This window comes from Nanorana parkeri, unplaced genomic scaffold (genome assembly GCF_000935625.1).
Source record: "Nanorana parkeri isolate BGI_ZX_2015 unplaced genomic scaffold, ASM93562v1 scaffold36, whole genome shotgun sequence".
NCBI lineage: Eukaryota > Metazoa > Chordata > Amphibia > Anura > Dicroglossidae > Nanorana > Nanorana parkeri.
Window position 1 is genome coordinate 2975368 of NW_017306304.1, and position 15697 is coordinate 2991064.

The 15697-nt window shown below is 38.5% G+C and overlaps 1 protein-coding gene across 1 annotated transcript in view; it reads left to right on the top strand.

Moving 5' to 3' along the window:
• Positions 1 to 15697, top strand: part of COL25A1 (collagen type XXV alpha 1 chain) — a 429660-nt gene that overhangs the window by 325790 nt on the left and 88173 nt on the right. Inside the window, exons 13-15 of the mRNA XM_018569899.1 lie at positions 5938 to 5982; positions 7913 to 7939; positions 9304 to 9348. Coding sequence (XP_018425401.1) covers positions 5938 to 5982; positions 7913 to 7939; positions 9304 to 9348 — 117 coding nt within the window. The remainder of the gene's footprint in view (positions 1 to 5937; positions 5983 to 7912; positions 7940 to 9303; positions 9349 to 15697) is intronic.

Here is a 15697-nt window from a genome sequence, read left to right on the forward strand (position 1 = left end):
GATCCCTTTTATGGCCTCGCATGGTGCGGCCCCCCTTCGCTGCCGCGCCCCCCCCCCCTTTCTTCGCTGCCGGTTATCCCGGGCACCGCTGTCCCAGTTTTTTGCAATTTTGTGGGGGCACGCAATTTTAAAGCTTGACTTGTTTGTTGTCTATTTACTCGACGTGACCCCGTCTGTTATATTTTACCAAAAAATTGGGTAATAATAAGTAGGGAAAACAGGTTTGTTCAATTTCAAAATTTTCGCTCCTTTTTTCGTTATATAGTAAAAAATAAAACCCCCAGTGGTGATTAAATACCACCAAAAGAAAGCTCTATCTGTCCCTAAAAAATGGTATAAAATTCATTTCAGTACAGCGTTACATGATTGAATAAATGTTAGTCGAAGTACCGCAGCGCTGAAAAATGGCCTGGGCAGGAAGGGGGTTTAACACCCGGTCAGCAAGTGGTTAACATGTGACCTTTCATTTTTCTGTTTTGAATGAGTTTGTAATTGGAACCAAACCCTAAAACTTATTTTTGTACACTAACAACTGCTTTGCATATATTTTCCACAAACCTTTCTTCAAAATGTAGCTTTTTACACAATTTTGTTTGTTAAAAAAAAAAAAATGTTTGTAATTTTGTAAAATTCTTTCAGGCTACCATGCTTACAACTACCTGTCCTGATTTCCTGTGCTATAGTTAACTACTAGCAGTCCCAGTGCCCTCTGTCTGAAACAGGTTTTGCTGCTGTGCAATCCAGTGCTGGTATATTCTAGTACTCAATCATCTGTATGTACTCATCAGGGAACACTTCTTCTTGTTAAAATAAACGTATACTAATAGTATAGTCCCCCTCAAAATCCATACCAGACCCTTATCCACTGAATAAGGGTCTGGTATGGATTTTTAGGGGGACCCCATGCAATTTTTTTCTTAACGGGACAGTACACTTTTTAAAAAAGAAAACAAGAAAAAAGTGTGGGGTGCCCTTTCATATCAGACACCTAACCAGACATGCAACCTGCAGGAAAAAAATGGAGGGGAGGGGGGGGGGTAAATTAAGCATGCGCCATTCCCCCTGAAACATACCCTCACCTATGGAGGACTACCTTGCCGGGGGGGGTCAACAATGCCTCCTTCCCCCCTGGTAAGGCACCTTGTTTCCATGTTATTAACAAGAACTTAATCCCTAGATCCCTGGCCCATGAGACGTGGGGGTCTGCAGGGAGGTCGTATTGGAATATTGGACACCAGATTCAATACGCTAAGGGAAAAATTCCTTGCAAAGTTCTAATTACTCTGCAAAGTGTACAGCCTGTTTGCCTTCAGTAAACACTATAGATCAGAGGTAGGCAAACTTCATCCCTCCAGCTATGTTAAAACTATAAATCCCATGGGGCATTGCAAGACTTTGACAGCCACATGCTTGACTCCCACAGACAGAGGCCTGACAGAATTTGTAGTTGCACCACAGCTGATGGCTGACATTTGCCTATCCCTGTTATAAATTCGAAACAGATTTTTTATCATTCCATTTTACAAATAACAGTCAAAATTGTATTTTTGGTGAACATGGCCTTCATTTATGAATCATGTTAACAATATATACCCTATGTAATCCTGTTAATTTAAAAATCACTTCCGGATTGTAAACAGGCATTTAGAATCTCCTCAGTATTTATTCACTTAATCTAAGTTTTATTATGTATAATCAGAGGTGAAAGCATCATTAACATAGAGCCCCAGTGCTGTCTGTAGAGTTCCTAAGTTGATACATTTTTGGCATGTCTACAACATACGGAAGAAGGGACTAAGAAAACTAAGCTTTGTTCCTATACATACGGGTAGGTCAAGCATATTGAAGTATTATGTCCTTGTTTCCCCCACATGGATAATATATAATTGCTGTATCACATTACAACAACGAATGCTTTCATTGAAAGGAAGGGAAGAAATCATCAATGAAGGGAAATGCTCAACAAAATTGTTAGTCAGTTGGGAAATATTGCTGAGAATTCCTGTCTAATTTCTCTTGGCTCTCCCTCACCCACAAAAAAAGAGTTTAGTTGAAGGTGAAAAGTGTACAGAAGTAAGGATAAAACTTACATTATTACCCCTGTCTTAGAGCATTACATGTTCTATAGTTCCAACGTTCTTACGTAAACACTTCACAAGCAGACATCCGTGGATCTTGTATTTCATCTTCCCAATAATTAATCATTAGCTGTGTCTGAATAATATGACAAAATGTAATCGGCCAGGAGCTGAAAAAGACCCTGAGCTGAGATATCAATTACACAGCTTTATTAAAAGTGTATTTTTATCTGTAAGTTGTCATAAACCATCAAGACACCACCTCGTCTTTATCAGCACAGCGACAAATGCAAAATCACAAGCTCAGCAAGTATGTTAACGCCACCTCGCCTAATGAAGTCTGCAGGTAACTCAACCCCTCTTTATTAGCGTCTAGTGGATCACATTAGGCCCATCAATCATTCAGCTAACACTGTAACTGGGCAAATGTAAAGAAAAGGTACAATAAATAACATACTAGTCATTTATTTTGACATTTCTAGAATGTATTGTAGCAAATGTTTTATGCTTTAATATCGATATTATTGTGTCAGTTACTAATTATAGGAAACAGTGGAGATATAAAAATATGTGTCAGACGTATAACTATAATGATATTAGGTTACAGGGCTACAATGGGGCAACAACAGCCTCATTCAATGTCCATTACAAGAGGCTGTCTTATTCCATGACAGGTGGTATAGTCATGGACAGATCACTGAGTGACCATATATTTAATACATAAGAGAATATTGCAGAACCTACATATCTTGGACCCATAGTGAGTCATGCCTCTGATTATTAGATGAAGTGCACTGTAATGTCTGCTCATTAGGTCAAGGCCTATGCAAATAAGCAGCTAGGACATCTAAGACACTAAAGATGGCAATACAGAGCAATTCAATTAGGAGGAGCATGTGAAAGTGGACTATAACAACGATGGGAGTATTAAAGCTGAACTCCAAGCTTAAATCTAAATACACAGGTAAAAAACATACAGTATATGCAAGCCTGTTTACTTGCATAAAAATCCACATTACTGTCTTTCCAGTTCTGAGATTTACATTGCCCCATCACACAAGGATGGCAACACTTTCTCTGTTACAAATAACAAATGTACTGCTGACAACACTCTGCCCCCAACCTCTTGAGTGCACAGTGAATAAGTAGCAGATTGATGAAGTCGTCTCTCTACTCATTCCACTCTTTCTTCCTATCTGCATGTTCCTTGTCAGCATATTTGCATGCAACTCCCCCAACTGGCTTCCAGTGCTGGCCCTACCTCTCTCAGTCAGAGTCTGCTGTACAATTGTTTAAAAAAGGTTGATTCAGTTACTCAAATTTTGTAATTTAAAAAAAAATGTTTTAATGATTTATTAATGAATACAGAATTGCATTCATTTGTATATTTTATATCTGCCTGGAGTTCAGCTTCGAGGGAGAAAGTGCCTTCATAATCCTTCTGTGGAACCCCATAATTCTCAAGGTCATGCTTCCAAGTTCTAGGTGAATTCTATTTAGGTCTCTACTCATATTGAAAAATTAAATGACAGTGCCACCGTTTAAGGCTGCAGGTAAACTTTATCTCCTTAGCGCAGGTGACATCTCAGGTCCCTTAGTATAATTTTTTTCACATTATGATTGAATTCTATTTCGGCACTTAAGCCACTCACCCAGGCACAAACAGATACATATAAGAATACACATAAGTATGCAAAACATTTTTGCAGGAGCTTACCATGGATTACAGATGGTCTGTAGGGCATTTGAATGATTTAAAAAACAATGATGAAACTAGACATCTTGGGATTGATTTACTAAAGACAAATAGGCTGTTCACTTTGCACTTTGCAGGGGAGGTTACACCTTAGTTTATTGAATGTGGTGAAGCTCCTCTGACTTACATCACCCAATCATGTGCAAGCAAAAATACTGTTGTTTTTTTTCCTTGCACATGATTGGTTATTCTTTGCAAAGTGAAAATTCACCACATTCACAAAGCTAAGAAAAACGTCCCCTGCAAAGTACAAATTCCCTTGCAAAGTGTAAAGCCTATTTGCCTTTAGTAAATCAACAACCTTACGTTATGATGAAAATATGGAGGTAATTGAATCATTAACCAACCAGATTATACATCTATTTTTACGCAGATCCAATGGGAGAGGTATTTTGTCTAAATGGTACTGCTTAAAGGATAAGTTCACCTTTTGCAAAAATTAAAGAAATGCATATTTAATAATATAACAAAAAATATGCTATTCTTTAATTTTTGCATTCAAGCCTGGAAAGCATTGCAACTGTGATCACTCGATCACAGCTGCAAAGCTCAGGCTTCTGCACATTCTCTCCCAGGCAGAGTTTCATTTAGGAGAGATAGGGAAGGACGGCTAGACATCAAACTGGATTAAATCACCTCATACAGCGTCCAGCCGTCCTCTCTCTGGTTAGATGCGGTAGAGCTGTCCTTATTCTCGTCCAGCCGTCCTTCCCCATCTCTCCTAACTGAAACTCTGTACCTCGGTACGGAGCTCTGCCAGTATGAGAATGTGCAGAAGCCTGAGCTCTGCAGCCCTGATCGAGTGATCACAATTGCAATGCTTTCCAGGCTTGAGTGCACCTTTTGTAAAAATTAAAGAAATGCCTTTTTTTGATGATCAAATATGCATTTCTTTAATTTTTACAAAAGGTGAACCTAGCCTTTAATAGTTTGATATTAAGACACAAATTAATTACAATGCATGTACCATGCATTGTAATTAATTTGTGTCTTAATATCAAACTATTAAAGGCTAGGTTCACCTTTTGTAAAAATTAAAGAAATGCATATTTGATCATCAAAAAAAGGCATGCTACATTCTACAGTACATTCTACATTACACCTTTTTTGATTGTTTACTTCCATCCTAAAAAAAATGGTGCTTAGTATATATAGTGTTAGCAGTGTGTAAAGGCAATTTAGCTTTTTACATCAGCAGAAAGAAAGTAATATTATTATTAATAATAATATTCAGCAAATCAACAGTTTTGCGCATCTACACCTCTTCTGTGTGATAGAAACTTATGCTTTATATCATTCCCATGCTTCTAAATGGCAGAAGCCACGTGAAAAATCTTGAGTTTTTGGTTCCTGTGTATAACCTCCTATCCATCTTATCATTATATAGCTATGTAGGTCTATAACACTAAGAAAAACTGTGCTTCCACAATGCATTGCACACTAATGCATTGTAACAGGTATTCTTAAAATGTTTACTATCAATAAATCAAGCCCTTAACATAGTAAGGGTCAGTGTTCTTGCAGTCTATCTTGCTATATAGAAGACTGGTATGCTAGGTTGGTATATTTTGGGATGGCAAGTTGCTTAGTTTTTTTAGTTTATTATTGAAACATTAAAAAGGTGAAATCAGCAGACTGGCATTTTGTGAACTGATTTGTGAACAGATCTGACGAGCTATGAACAGATTTTAATTATGATAAAAAATGTGTAGTTCTTGACATTCGTAAAGAGATTTTGTGATGCTGTAATTACCTGCAGTTATAGCTATACATTGGCTCTGACTCATCTCTGATTAAATGTGTTCTTGTCCAGCTCGTTCTCTCTGTCCTTATATACAAATCTGAAGATCAGCCTGCTATACTGGAGCTTTCTGTAACCTTAGTGACGTGCAAGCTAATTATATCTATTGAATTGCAAAGAGAGTTATAAGTTGGAAAACAAATGGCATTCCAAAAAGTTCCCAACATACGCTACACCTAGTAAACGGCACAACACGTAAATAAACTGTTTTATGCTATGTACAGTAAAAATCCAGAACATGTTTGTGAAATGTGTTAGATTGAGTCATTTTAATAATGGTATTGCTGTGTTATTTTTTCTAGGGGGATCTAGGTGCACCTGGATTGGATGGCATACAGGGGATAAAGGTGAGGTGAAAACATGCAGCCAACAGCTATAGCATATAAAACTGTAATTATTTTTTTCCATTGTGCTGTCAAACAAGTCTGCTACAAGGGTGATTTATCCTCACGCGAACTGGATCTTATCCTCACCTGCACCAGATTTAAAGCTCAAAATACTTGACATCTTGGATAATGTGGCACAAGAATAATAGAAATGCTACCTCATTCTTAAGCTCAACTTTATATACATTGTGTAACCATAGGCTGATGTTCAACACCTGCTTTCACTGATAGTTCTGACCTTACAGATGTATTGTTCCTTCCAAGAACAACAATTCCTGTACCTAACCCCATGTAAATCTTATGCACCAGCAGTGACAGAGGTAACAACCAATCAGGCTTCAGTTATTTTTAATGCAAACATAAAATAAGAATTAGGTGCTATGCGCAACAGCTCCACTTTTAAAAAAAATGTTGGTCCATTTTCATGAACCCCACCTGAAGGGTTTGGATAAGCGTAAAAGTGTAAGCTTCACACTGAAAACTGTGCAGAGGAAAGTCGCTTCAGTATGGCAGCTTTCAGTTGTTGAAGTGTCTTCCTCTAGATAAATGCTTGAAATATGTGGACTGGTCACTGCTGTCTGCTTCTGCTAAGCAGATAACTGGTCATCACAAGGTTAATTCACAGGCAGTGCTTATGTCAACAAGTCAGCGTTGCCTGTAGACGGCAGAGACTACTTGCGGGTGGTTGCAGAGTGGCTTATCTTCTACATGGCCATCACCACCTACCTCAATAAAACCTGCCTGCCACTCTGATCAGGTCCACTCTATACTGCCAGAAAGTAAAAGCACTGTGTTGTCTAGCGAAAAAAAGAGACTGCAGGGTAGATAGGTGGGGCAGACATGTTTATTGTAAAACTGTATCCTCAATGTGGCTGTACATAAACTGCTGCCAGGGCTGTGCTGGGAACAATGTTGCACTAACTGCAGGGTGCACTTGCTGTAATGATAAACAGGGGTGTTTCTCTGCTCCAGTGTCCCTGCCCATTCTTCTGGTGCCAGTCACTTCTCTACTAACCCCTTGTTGCTGCCACTTAGGAGTGGAACATTAAAGCTCTGTGATGATGGCAGAGGGCTAGAAAATAAAACAAACAGAAATGAGGCATGTAAGTAAAATCTCGTGTTCTGCATTGCGAACCATTACGCCAGCGCCTACATGTTCTACCCAGCTTCTTTCAGGTTCTGTATCTTTGGCTTCTTGATTGGCTGGTCTTGCATAATGTAACTTCTGCATGTGCACACAAAAGAAGATTGCACACAGGAAGGTATAAAGCCTTTATTGCAGAAGGCAAATAGTACGTTTCTCTAGTTTCCTGGTTATATATTTTTTTAGAAAGAGCCATTGTTCTGCTTTAATTCACAGAGCTTTAAACAAGAGCTCCAGGCAAAACTTTTATTAACCCTTGCAGTGGGGATACCCCCACACTGCAAGTGCTAGGTGCTCGTTTTTGCTTAGCTGATACAAAACAAAAGTTATATTCACTTGATCCTCGGAGCCGTCCTTCCAGCTTCGCTCCCCCTCTGCTGCACCGGTCTAAGGATTCTCAAGTCCTCACATCCAATACACTTTGTACTGGACATGTAGACACATGAGGGATATACCATCTCTGCAGCATAGGAAGCTGGAGGGAGCACTGTGACAGCCTGCTGGCTCTGTGGTTCGGATGAATATAACTATTTTAGCACCTAGATTAAAAAAGGTAATAAAAGTTTTCGTTGGAGTTCTTCTTTACAAAATTAGACTTTTTTTTAGATCAATGCCAATGACATTTGAAAATTATAGTCACATGTCTGATAAAGATCCTTATCATATTGGTGAGCTTTGGTAATTTAGCATATTCTGTGTTAAACCAGATAAAAGGCCTTTAAGGATTTTTTTTTACTTTTTGTTTAGGGTGATCAAGGAGAAAGTGGTGAAAAGGTAAGAGATCTGTTCTTCTATTCTTGATTAAAATATATGATCATCTACATCATCACTTTCTGTTATCCTTTAGACTGTTTTATATGAATGTAATACATAGTCTGCATATCCATGTAAATATTTGCATGAAGGAAATTTTTCTTTTCCAGGGTGATTATATATGCCATTTGTAATCTAATTTTAGATAGGTGAGAGTAGCACATTGATGGTAGCCTACAAAAAAAGATACAACAATTAGCCTAGTCACCTTACTAAACACCCTTCCACTGTTTACTAAACCATGGCCGGGTGGAAAGTCTTACTGATAAGCAACATGAATGGTGCGAAATATGGAAAAACATATAACAATAAAACATGCAATGAGCACATTAAGAATGTGACTGTGGAGCGGTGACAGGTCCTCATTGGTGTTGGCTCTTTGGGGGCTTTCTTGCAGCTACAGGTGTTTCGTGTTGTTCTTGGGGGTTTTGTAAGAGGTTTGCAGGGGAAGTCAAAGACTATCTGGGATAAGGTGAGGAGCATGGGGCATAGGAATTAAAGGTCACCAATTGTGTCACAGCATACATGTGCCTGGCCCTGTGGGAAAAGTAAGCCCACTATTCTACATGCTCTTATAGTGCACTCCTGGGTGACAACATAGAAACTTGCATCAGAATGCATAATTATCACATATGCAGTAAGTTGCAGTTGACCACCTACACCAACGACCAGTTATTAAACACTTTAAAGTCTATCTCCAGGTACAAAAAAAAAACTAACTTTGCAGCGGGGCTACTTCCTTACTGCAAGGGTCAACTGCTCATTTTTTCTAGGGGGATTCTTTTAAAGTAGTTTTTACATACCTGATCACCTCTCTTCCCTCTGCTCTGACTCGTGGACTGTTCCTCCACGTCCTCACGTCTAATGCAGGTCTATGGACCCTGCATTAGATGTGATGATATCAGCGGGCCTCTGACCGCTGGAGGGGTGGGGTGAAGAGCCTCGGGGCACTGGTCTCCTAGCCAGCAGGAGTGGGAATCAGGTAAGAAAAAATGGTTCACACTGATTTTTACAGAGATAGCCTTTAACTGCTTTACGACTAGGGATGTTTTGTGATTTCCATCAGAAGACTTTGGGCTTTGGGATGTCTCCTTCTGGCCTTTGAATCATCTTGATGCATGTTTTAATTACACTACATGATTAACCACCTGTGAATGTTTAGTGAATGTCATATTAACTTGTTTATAAATATGCACCTAAATATTTATCTCTTTAAAATGTATACATGGTACAATCCATCACAAAATATTAATATATCTTTTCATGTAAAAAGGGGTAGGAAAGGAACATGCATAAAATCATTTTTTGTTTTTTATTATTCACAGGGTGACATGGGTGAAGCTGGTCCTAAAGGTGACACAGGAGGAAAGGTACTTTTTTTGGTGGGATGTTCTTTATTTTGTTGGCTTTTCCAAGAGCTGCAAGCCTGTTACAACAAAACTCCAACAAAAATCCAGCTTTAAATAATATATCTGTGCACAATAAAAAGAAATGTGCTCTGCAATACATGCACATTTATCCATGTTGTAGCGAAACAAAAAAAAATACCTGCTGATCTGCCAGAAATCCAGTGAGCTTCTAAATGTAGTTAGCTGACAGTATAGCCTCACTGAAATCCCAAGCAGTGTTGTCAGCCCTGCCTGAGTTGTCTCCTTCTAGACAACAGAACACCTGCCCCACTTACTATTGCCATAACATAAAGGGAAGTGTTGCTGTATTCCAGCAAGGGAGAACTCAGGCAGGGCTTACAACAATATTTCCTGTCCTTGCAGCTTTTTTATAGAGAGAAAACATGTGCATGTATTGTTGAGATGTAGTGCATGGTTTTTGTTTTGCCCATACATACACTTTAAGCCAAGATTAAATCAAATGTCCAATAGTGTCTTCATCAGTTGGAGAACTAAAGGGGATTCTTTACAAAATACATATTTTATTTACGTGTGAAACCTGTTTTCACCACAAACAGACACTGAAGTTGACAGAAAATATAAAACACATTTTTAAAATATTATTAAAATATTGACAAGAAATATCCACATTGTGGAAGGTTTCCCTACTGCGCGTGCATGTCTTTTTTAACTCCTTAGTTGCCAGGTGTCATTTTAAAGTATAACTTAATCCTAGGTGCATTGCCCTATGCATATACTGTATTACACATTTACCAAGTAATTATCATTTAAAAAAGAAAGAAATGTGATGTATCCAATTAATCGTTTTTTCAATATTAGTGGTGAACTGACAATGGCCCCCCTAGAGGATATAAGACCACTTTGGCAACTCACTCTTATGAAGTTATGTCCTTTGCATGAGATAATTTTGAGCTAACGTGTTTGAGGTTCGACACACCAAGCAATTTAACATGTGCTAGTCAGGTGGATGGAATCAGCATGAAGATGCAGCTGTAACTTTGAAAATAATGTAAGCAGGCATACACATACACTATTAAGGAATGTCCACTGTTGGTTCATACATGCCTGTAGACTTGACTGAAGTTTGTAATGCTAACTCACAAATAGATGATCTTTTGAGAAAGATCAGGTGTTTTCAGAACAGACTTGAAATCCCCTAGCTTTCTGTGTGTATCTGTAACAAGTAGAAACAAAGTAATTATCTGCAAATGTCTCTCCTCTACATAAAACATTGAACTTTAGACTCTTGATTTTAAAATGAACTGTTGAAAAACTCTGGTCTACCAATAACAGAGTTAACCTTGACCATGGTGGAAAAGTTACATTGTTAAAATAACACATTCAATTAAATGTTTGTTCTGCATTTATGTAACCAAATTAAAACAAAAAATACTTAAAAGTTTAGTAACAGTTATTTTTTTCCATTAAAGGAATAGTTTTTAGGTGCTTCAGATGTTTATGTAAATATTTAATCTACCATGTTCTTATGTGTTATTTGAAAGTACTTAATAAATAGTAACAAAATCCATGTCCAGAGGGGGGTGAGAGTCCCATTAATTTATTTTCCTTATTTATCATTAACATTTTCCCCACATAACATTAACATATTAGGCACCACTTTACAGTGTACATAGAACATCGGTCAGATCCTGTCCACAAAGGAGCTCTAATTAAATGTCCCGCCTACACTCATATACACACACACATATACAGACTCTAGGGCCTCTTTGGTGAGATGCCAGATAACCAAATGTTTTGCTTTGGAATTCCCAGAGAGAGAACATTTATGTTCCTGGAATACCTAGAATCCCAGCACTACAGGACATAAGGACTAACCTTTTAGTTAGTGGGCCTACTTAATATATTGTGATCCATTAAAATGCATATATAATTTCATTGCATCACTTATGGGCAACTAAAGCAATGGGCCACATTGCTGACTGCGAATAAAAACAATGGGTAGCTGAATAAATACATCTAACCAGTCATATCTTTAACTGATACCTATGTCTTAAAGTGACATTAAACCCTCAGATTTTTTAACATAAACCAATACTGTAATGTGTGCCTTACTGTAATCCATGGTAGTTTCCCTTCTCTTTGCTGCTCTTACCTTTTAAATCCTCATGTCTTCTCATGCTTGGGGAGTACCTCCCTTTGCAGCTGAGTGCCTCTTCCTGTAGTGCTGGCTCAGGTTGCAAACGTACACACAGACACCATGTAGCCATTCCAGAGACAAGGCAGTCTGCTGCAAAACAGAAGTTCTGGCCAGCATGAGAACAGATACAGATTTAAAAGGAAGAGCAGCAAAGAGAAGGGCAACAACCATGGATTACAGTAAGGCGCACATTACAGTATTGTTTTATGTTAAAAAATCTGAGGGTTTAATGTCACTTTAAGGTTAGCTGTTTGAGTTAGCTGTACAAAATCTTTTGTGTGAATTTTGTACAACAACTGCATGGATGTATAGCTTAATGTAAATCTGTGCTTTGCCCATGCAGGACAAAGCAACAGTTTTACTTTAATGCAGACCTTCACAGATGCATATACATATGTTCCATAGTGAGCAGCCAGGAGAAAGAGCAAAGCCTTGTGTGAGCTATGAGTCACTGGCTTTGCAGATTGTACTCCCTTTGGGCAGCAATGATAGGCACGGTGCTGTCACATGGAGTGTCACATGCTCCTCCATACATGCAATTACCAAGTATTTCCTTTGGCTCTTAGCACTAAATAGAATGGCAGGAAACTAAGCAGAGGTTAATATATGCTGCTGTGGATTTGCCCTTAATGGGCAAATCAAAGGTTTGATTTTAAGGTGCCAAAGAGTCACACCACATAGTGGTATTTCATATCACTCTGGTGGATTCTGGTGTTCAAATATATATTCTTTATCGCCCAGTTTCCATTAGAACGGGCTCACACTCACTGTCACCTAAAAATCCATGACAGGCAGAACCAAAGCCACAAACTATGCGGTAGCCTCAATCCAACAGACTGCACCTGCAGTTGAGCTATGGACTTTTAAAGCTAATTATAGTCAAACTGGCAATATACTAGACTTTAGAAGTTTGAATATGAAGGTGTGGACTAAACTCCAAATGCTTGCTTTGCCAATTTTTTTTTTTTTTTATAAAATGGCATATGCACTCCCAAAGTTAGGTGCATGTAAGATAATACGAACTACTCTTTAGGAGGGGGTCCAACAACAAAGAATAACTGTACTTAAGTTTGACTGCCTCCCTCACTGCTGCATCAATTTTTCTGTGGTGCCAGCATTACTTCTAATGTAAGATATTGGGCAACAGCCATTGTGTAATACTCTCTTCTCCCTCCCCTTTTTTTAGCCATCTTAAACTTCCAGAAAGTAATTTCTCATACAAAATCTGTTGTAGAAATTCCTCTAATATTTGATTGTATTTTTCTATTTTTCTTAAGAACAGCTGTCAACTTTAACAAAAAAAATTCAAAATCTATATCTGACATCACTGGCTATGTAATTAGCCCAACAATGTAATCAAATTGTATTTATTTTAGTCAACAAAAAATATGTTCAATTGAGCCATGCAGTGATAATATATTGAAAACAAAATAACAGCAGCAAGTAAGATTTCCTTTCTGTGAGAAGCTGAATGCACGCATTAATAGATAATAAAACACCCCCCAGCATATGTAGTTGTTTCACAGTTTGTGTAACTCTCATTATTGTTTTAAGAATTTTAATTAGGCCAATTATAGTTCAACAGGAATTATATTTGATTGCCTAGATCTATCCCACTGTGAATACAAATAAAGTTATTTCATGTTGAACTACTTTTGAAACTTCCTGAAAGGTGACTACATTGACTTATGGAAAGTAGACTGAGCGAACATACAGTATACGTGCTTACTGACCTGCTCACTCTAAGTACACCGTTACTGTTATTGTAAAGTAATGGACCATGGGGCCTTGATGGGCCATTGAATTTTCAATGATGAGTAAACATGAATCCGTACACTATCGATGAAGCAGATGCAGGCATATTGATTCCTCAATCCTAATAGCCTGTGAATTCTATCTACACTTCAAGCAATCCATCATTGTTTTTAAGCTTCCTTATGCTACAGCCTAGTTTCTAATACTGTTTTAGCAGGATTTAAGGAACCTTTGTATACATGTCACATAATTGATTAGAAACTGTTTAAAACAGTTGTTTTTAGGATTTGCTGACCAATTTAATCACTTATATATTCCACTTTTAAAAAGTTAAAAAATTAGTGGCAATTAGGAATAGCTATGCATATACTTACTCAAATCTACTGATCTATACTTAACTTTGCTTTATAGTGGCATATAATAATATGCACTATATATTAACCGTGCATCCATGTGGTGAATAGACCTAATATCAATTTAGCGAATTATGACTTCTAACCCAACATACATTGCTTCAGTTATTTTAATTGTTTAAAGAAGAACTCTGGGAATTTAAAAAAATTATCCTTGTAGTGGGCTGTCCCCGCACTGCAAGAGTTAAATGCTGCTTTGTCTAGGGGGCTCAAATAAAGCAGATCTGCACTCACCTGTGTCCCCTTCCACTCTGGCTGTGGAATATCTCTCAGCATCCTCAATTCTAAAGCAAATCAATGGACCTGCATTAGACATGATGTCAGCGGTTCTTAGAGTGCTGGAGTCCAGGGGAGAAGCGGCTGCAGGGATCAGTCTAGCAGCCAGGCAGTGTCTAGGATCCAAAACCTGAATGTACCTAATCAGGGATTCACCAAATAGCAAAGACAGCATCGGGATGGAGGCCCTAAAGCTTGCACCTTCAAAAAAAGACAGCAACAGCAGCTCCCATATTTCTATATTAACGTGTTCCATTTTTACGGTGAGCATACCCTATTAATGTAACCTTTAAACCTAATAATTAACCTCGAAGTACCCCTGCCCTTAAGCCTTGAACTGAACCAAACCCGTAATCCTAATATTATATAAATGAAAACAATGCAACAAAAATAATACATTTGTGCCATTTATACGTTGCCTGGCCAAAAAAAGGCGCACACACTCTAACAATTTGAGCCTGAGGAATCCTGGCATTGTTATCTTGGAAATAGCAAACATTTTTTGGGGGCCAGGCAGTGTATTGTATTATGATATTGAAAAACAGCCTCTGCTCATGATGAACGGTTTTGAAAGGTTGTTAAGAAGCAAAATAAGATCTTCCAAGGACATTGCAACCACAGATTTTAAGGACATTGTTCCACTAACATCTTCTGTAAAGTCATTGTAGCAACTGGATGCTAAGATGAGCATTTAGAGGGTTATTCACAAAGCTAGCTGAAGGATCAGCCGCTATTCACTATAACCTGTACAGCTCCCGGAGGCGGCCGACCGACTTAGCTGAGCCGAAGTGACAGGCCGGCCGAAAGCCTCGCAACTGACAGCTGGGTGGAGCCTGCCGTGATCTCACGGCTGGCTCCGCCCAGTTGCAATAATAGATCAGCGTCCCCAGGTTGTTATTCATTGGCCGGGGCATGCTAGCTCCACCAAATCCTTTTTTTTTTTTTTAAGGAAATATTTATTTATTTATATTAATTTAACATTTTTAAACATGTTTTCTACTTTTTTCACTGATTTCCTATTCTGCTTGGTACCACAGCTCGGCGGCATTCGGCTGTTCACTCACTGCCGTTCGGCCCCTATGAGAAGAGGCCGAATGGCAGCGAGTTGAACGTGTTCTTCACTTCGGCTCAGTCAAACATGCTGAGCATGTGCGGCTGACCCGAAGGTACCCGAAGCAAGCTGGTGTACTGCTAATTTCAGCCTGAAATCAGCCGTACTGAGCTAAAGTGCATAGGCGAACAGCATTCGGCTCTGTTCACTTCGGCTTGGTAATTCACTCCGCTGACTTCGGCAGCTTTGTAAATAACCCTCTTAATATTGTCATTAAACTGTTATTAAAACATATAATAAAGATTGTTGTTTATCAATTATTATATTATGTTATGTATATTTTTTTTCTGTGGTATGGTAGATGCCCGAAAATCAAAAATACATATTTAGTGCTGACTACAATTAAACGGTATACAAGACAGATCAGTGTAACTCTAGTAAGAGCTTAAACACATTTGAACCTTAAAGGACTTCATTACTGCTTCTCAGTGTACCAAAATTCATTTTTATTCCTTTCCCGGGTAGCTCTTCAACCAGAAGACACCACAAATGGAAGGGGTTTTACACTGGGCTGAATGCACATTTGACTATTAGGCCCCGTTCACACCAGATGCAGTGCGTTCTGGCCCGATTCTGGCCAGAACGCACTGCCTCTCA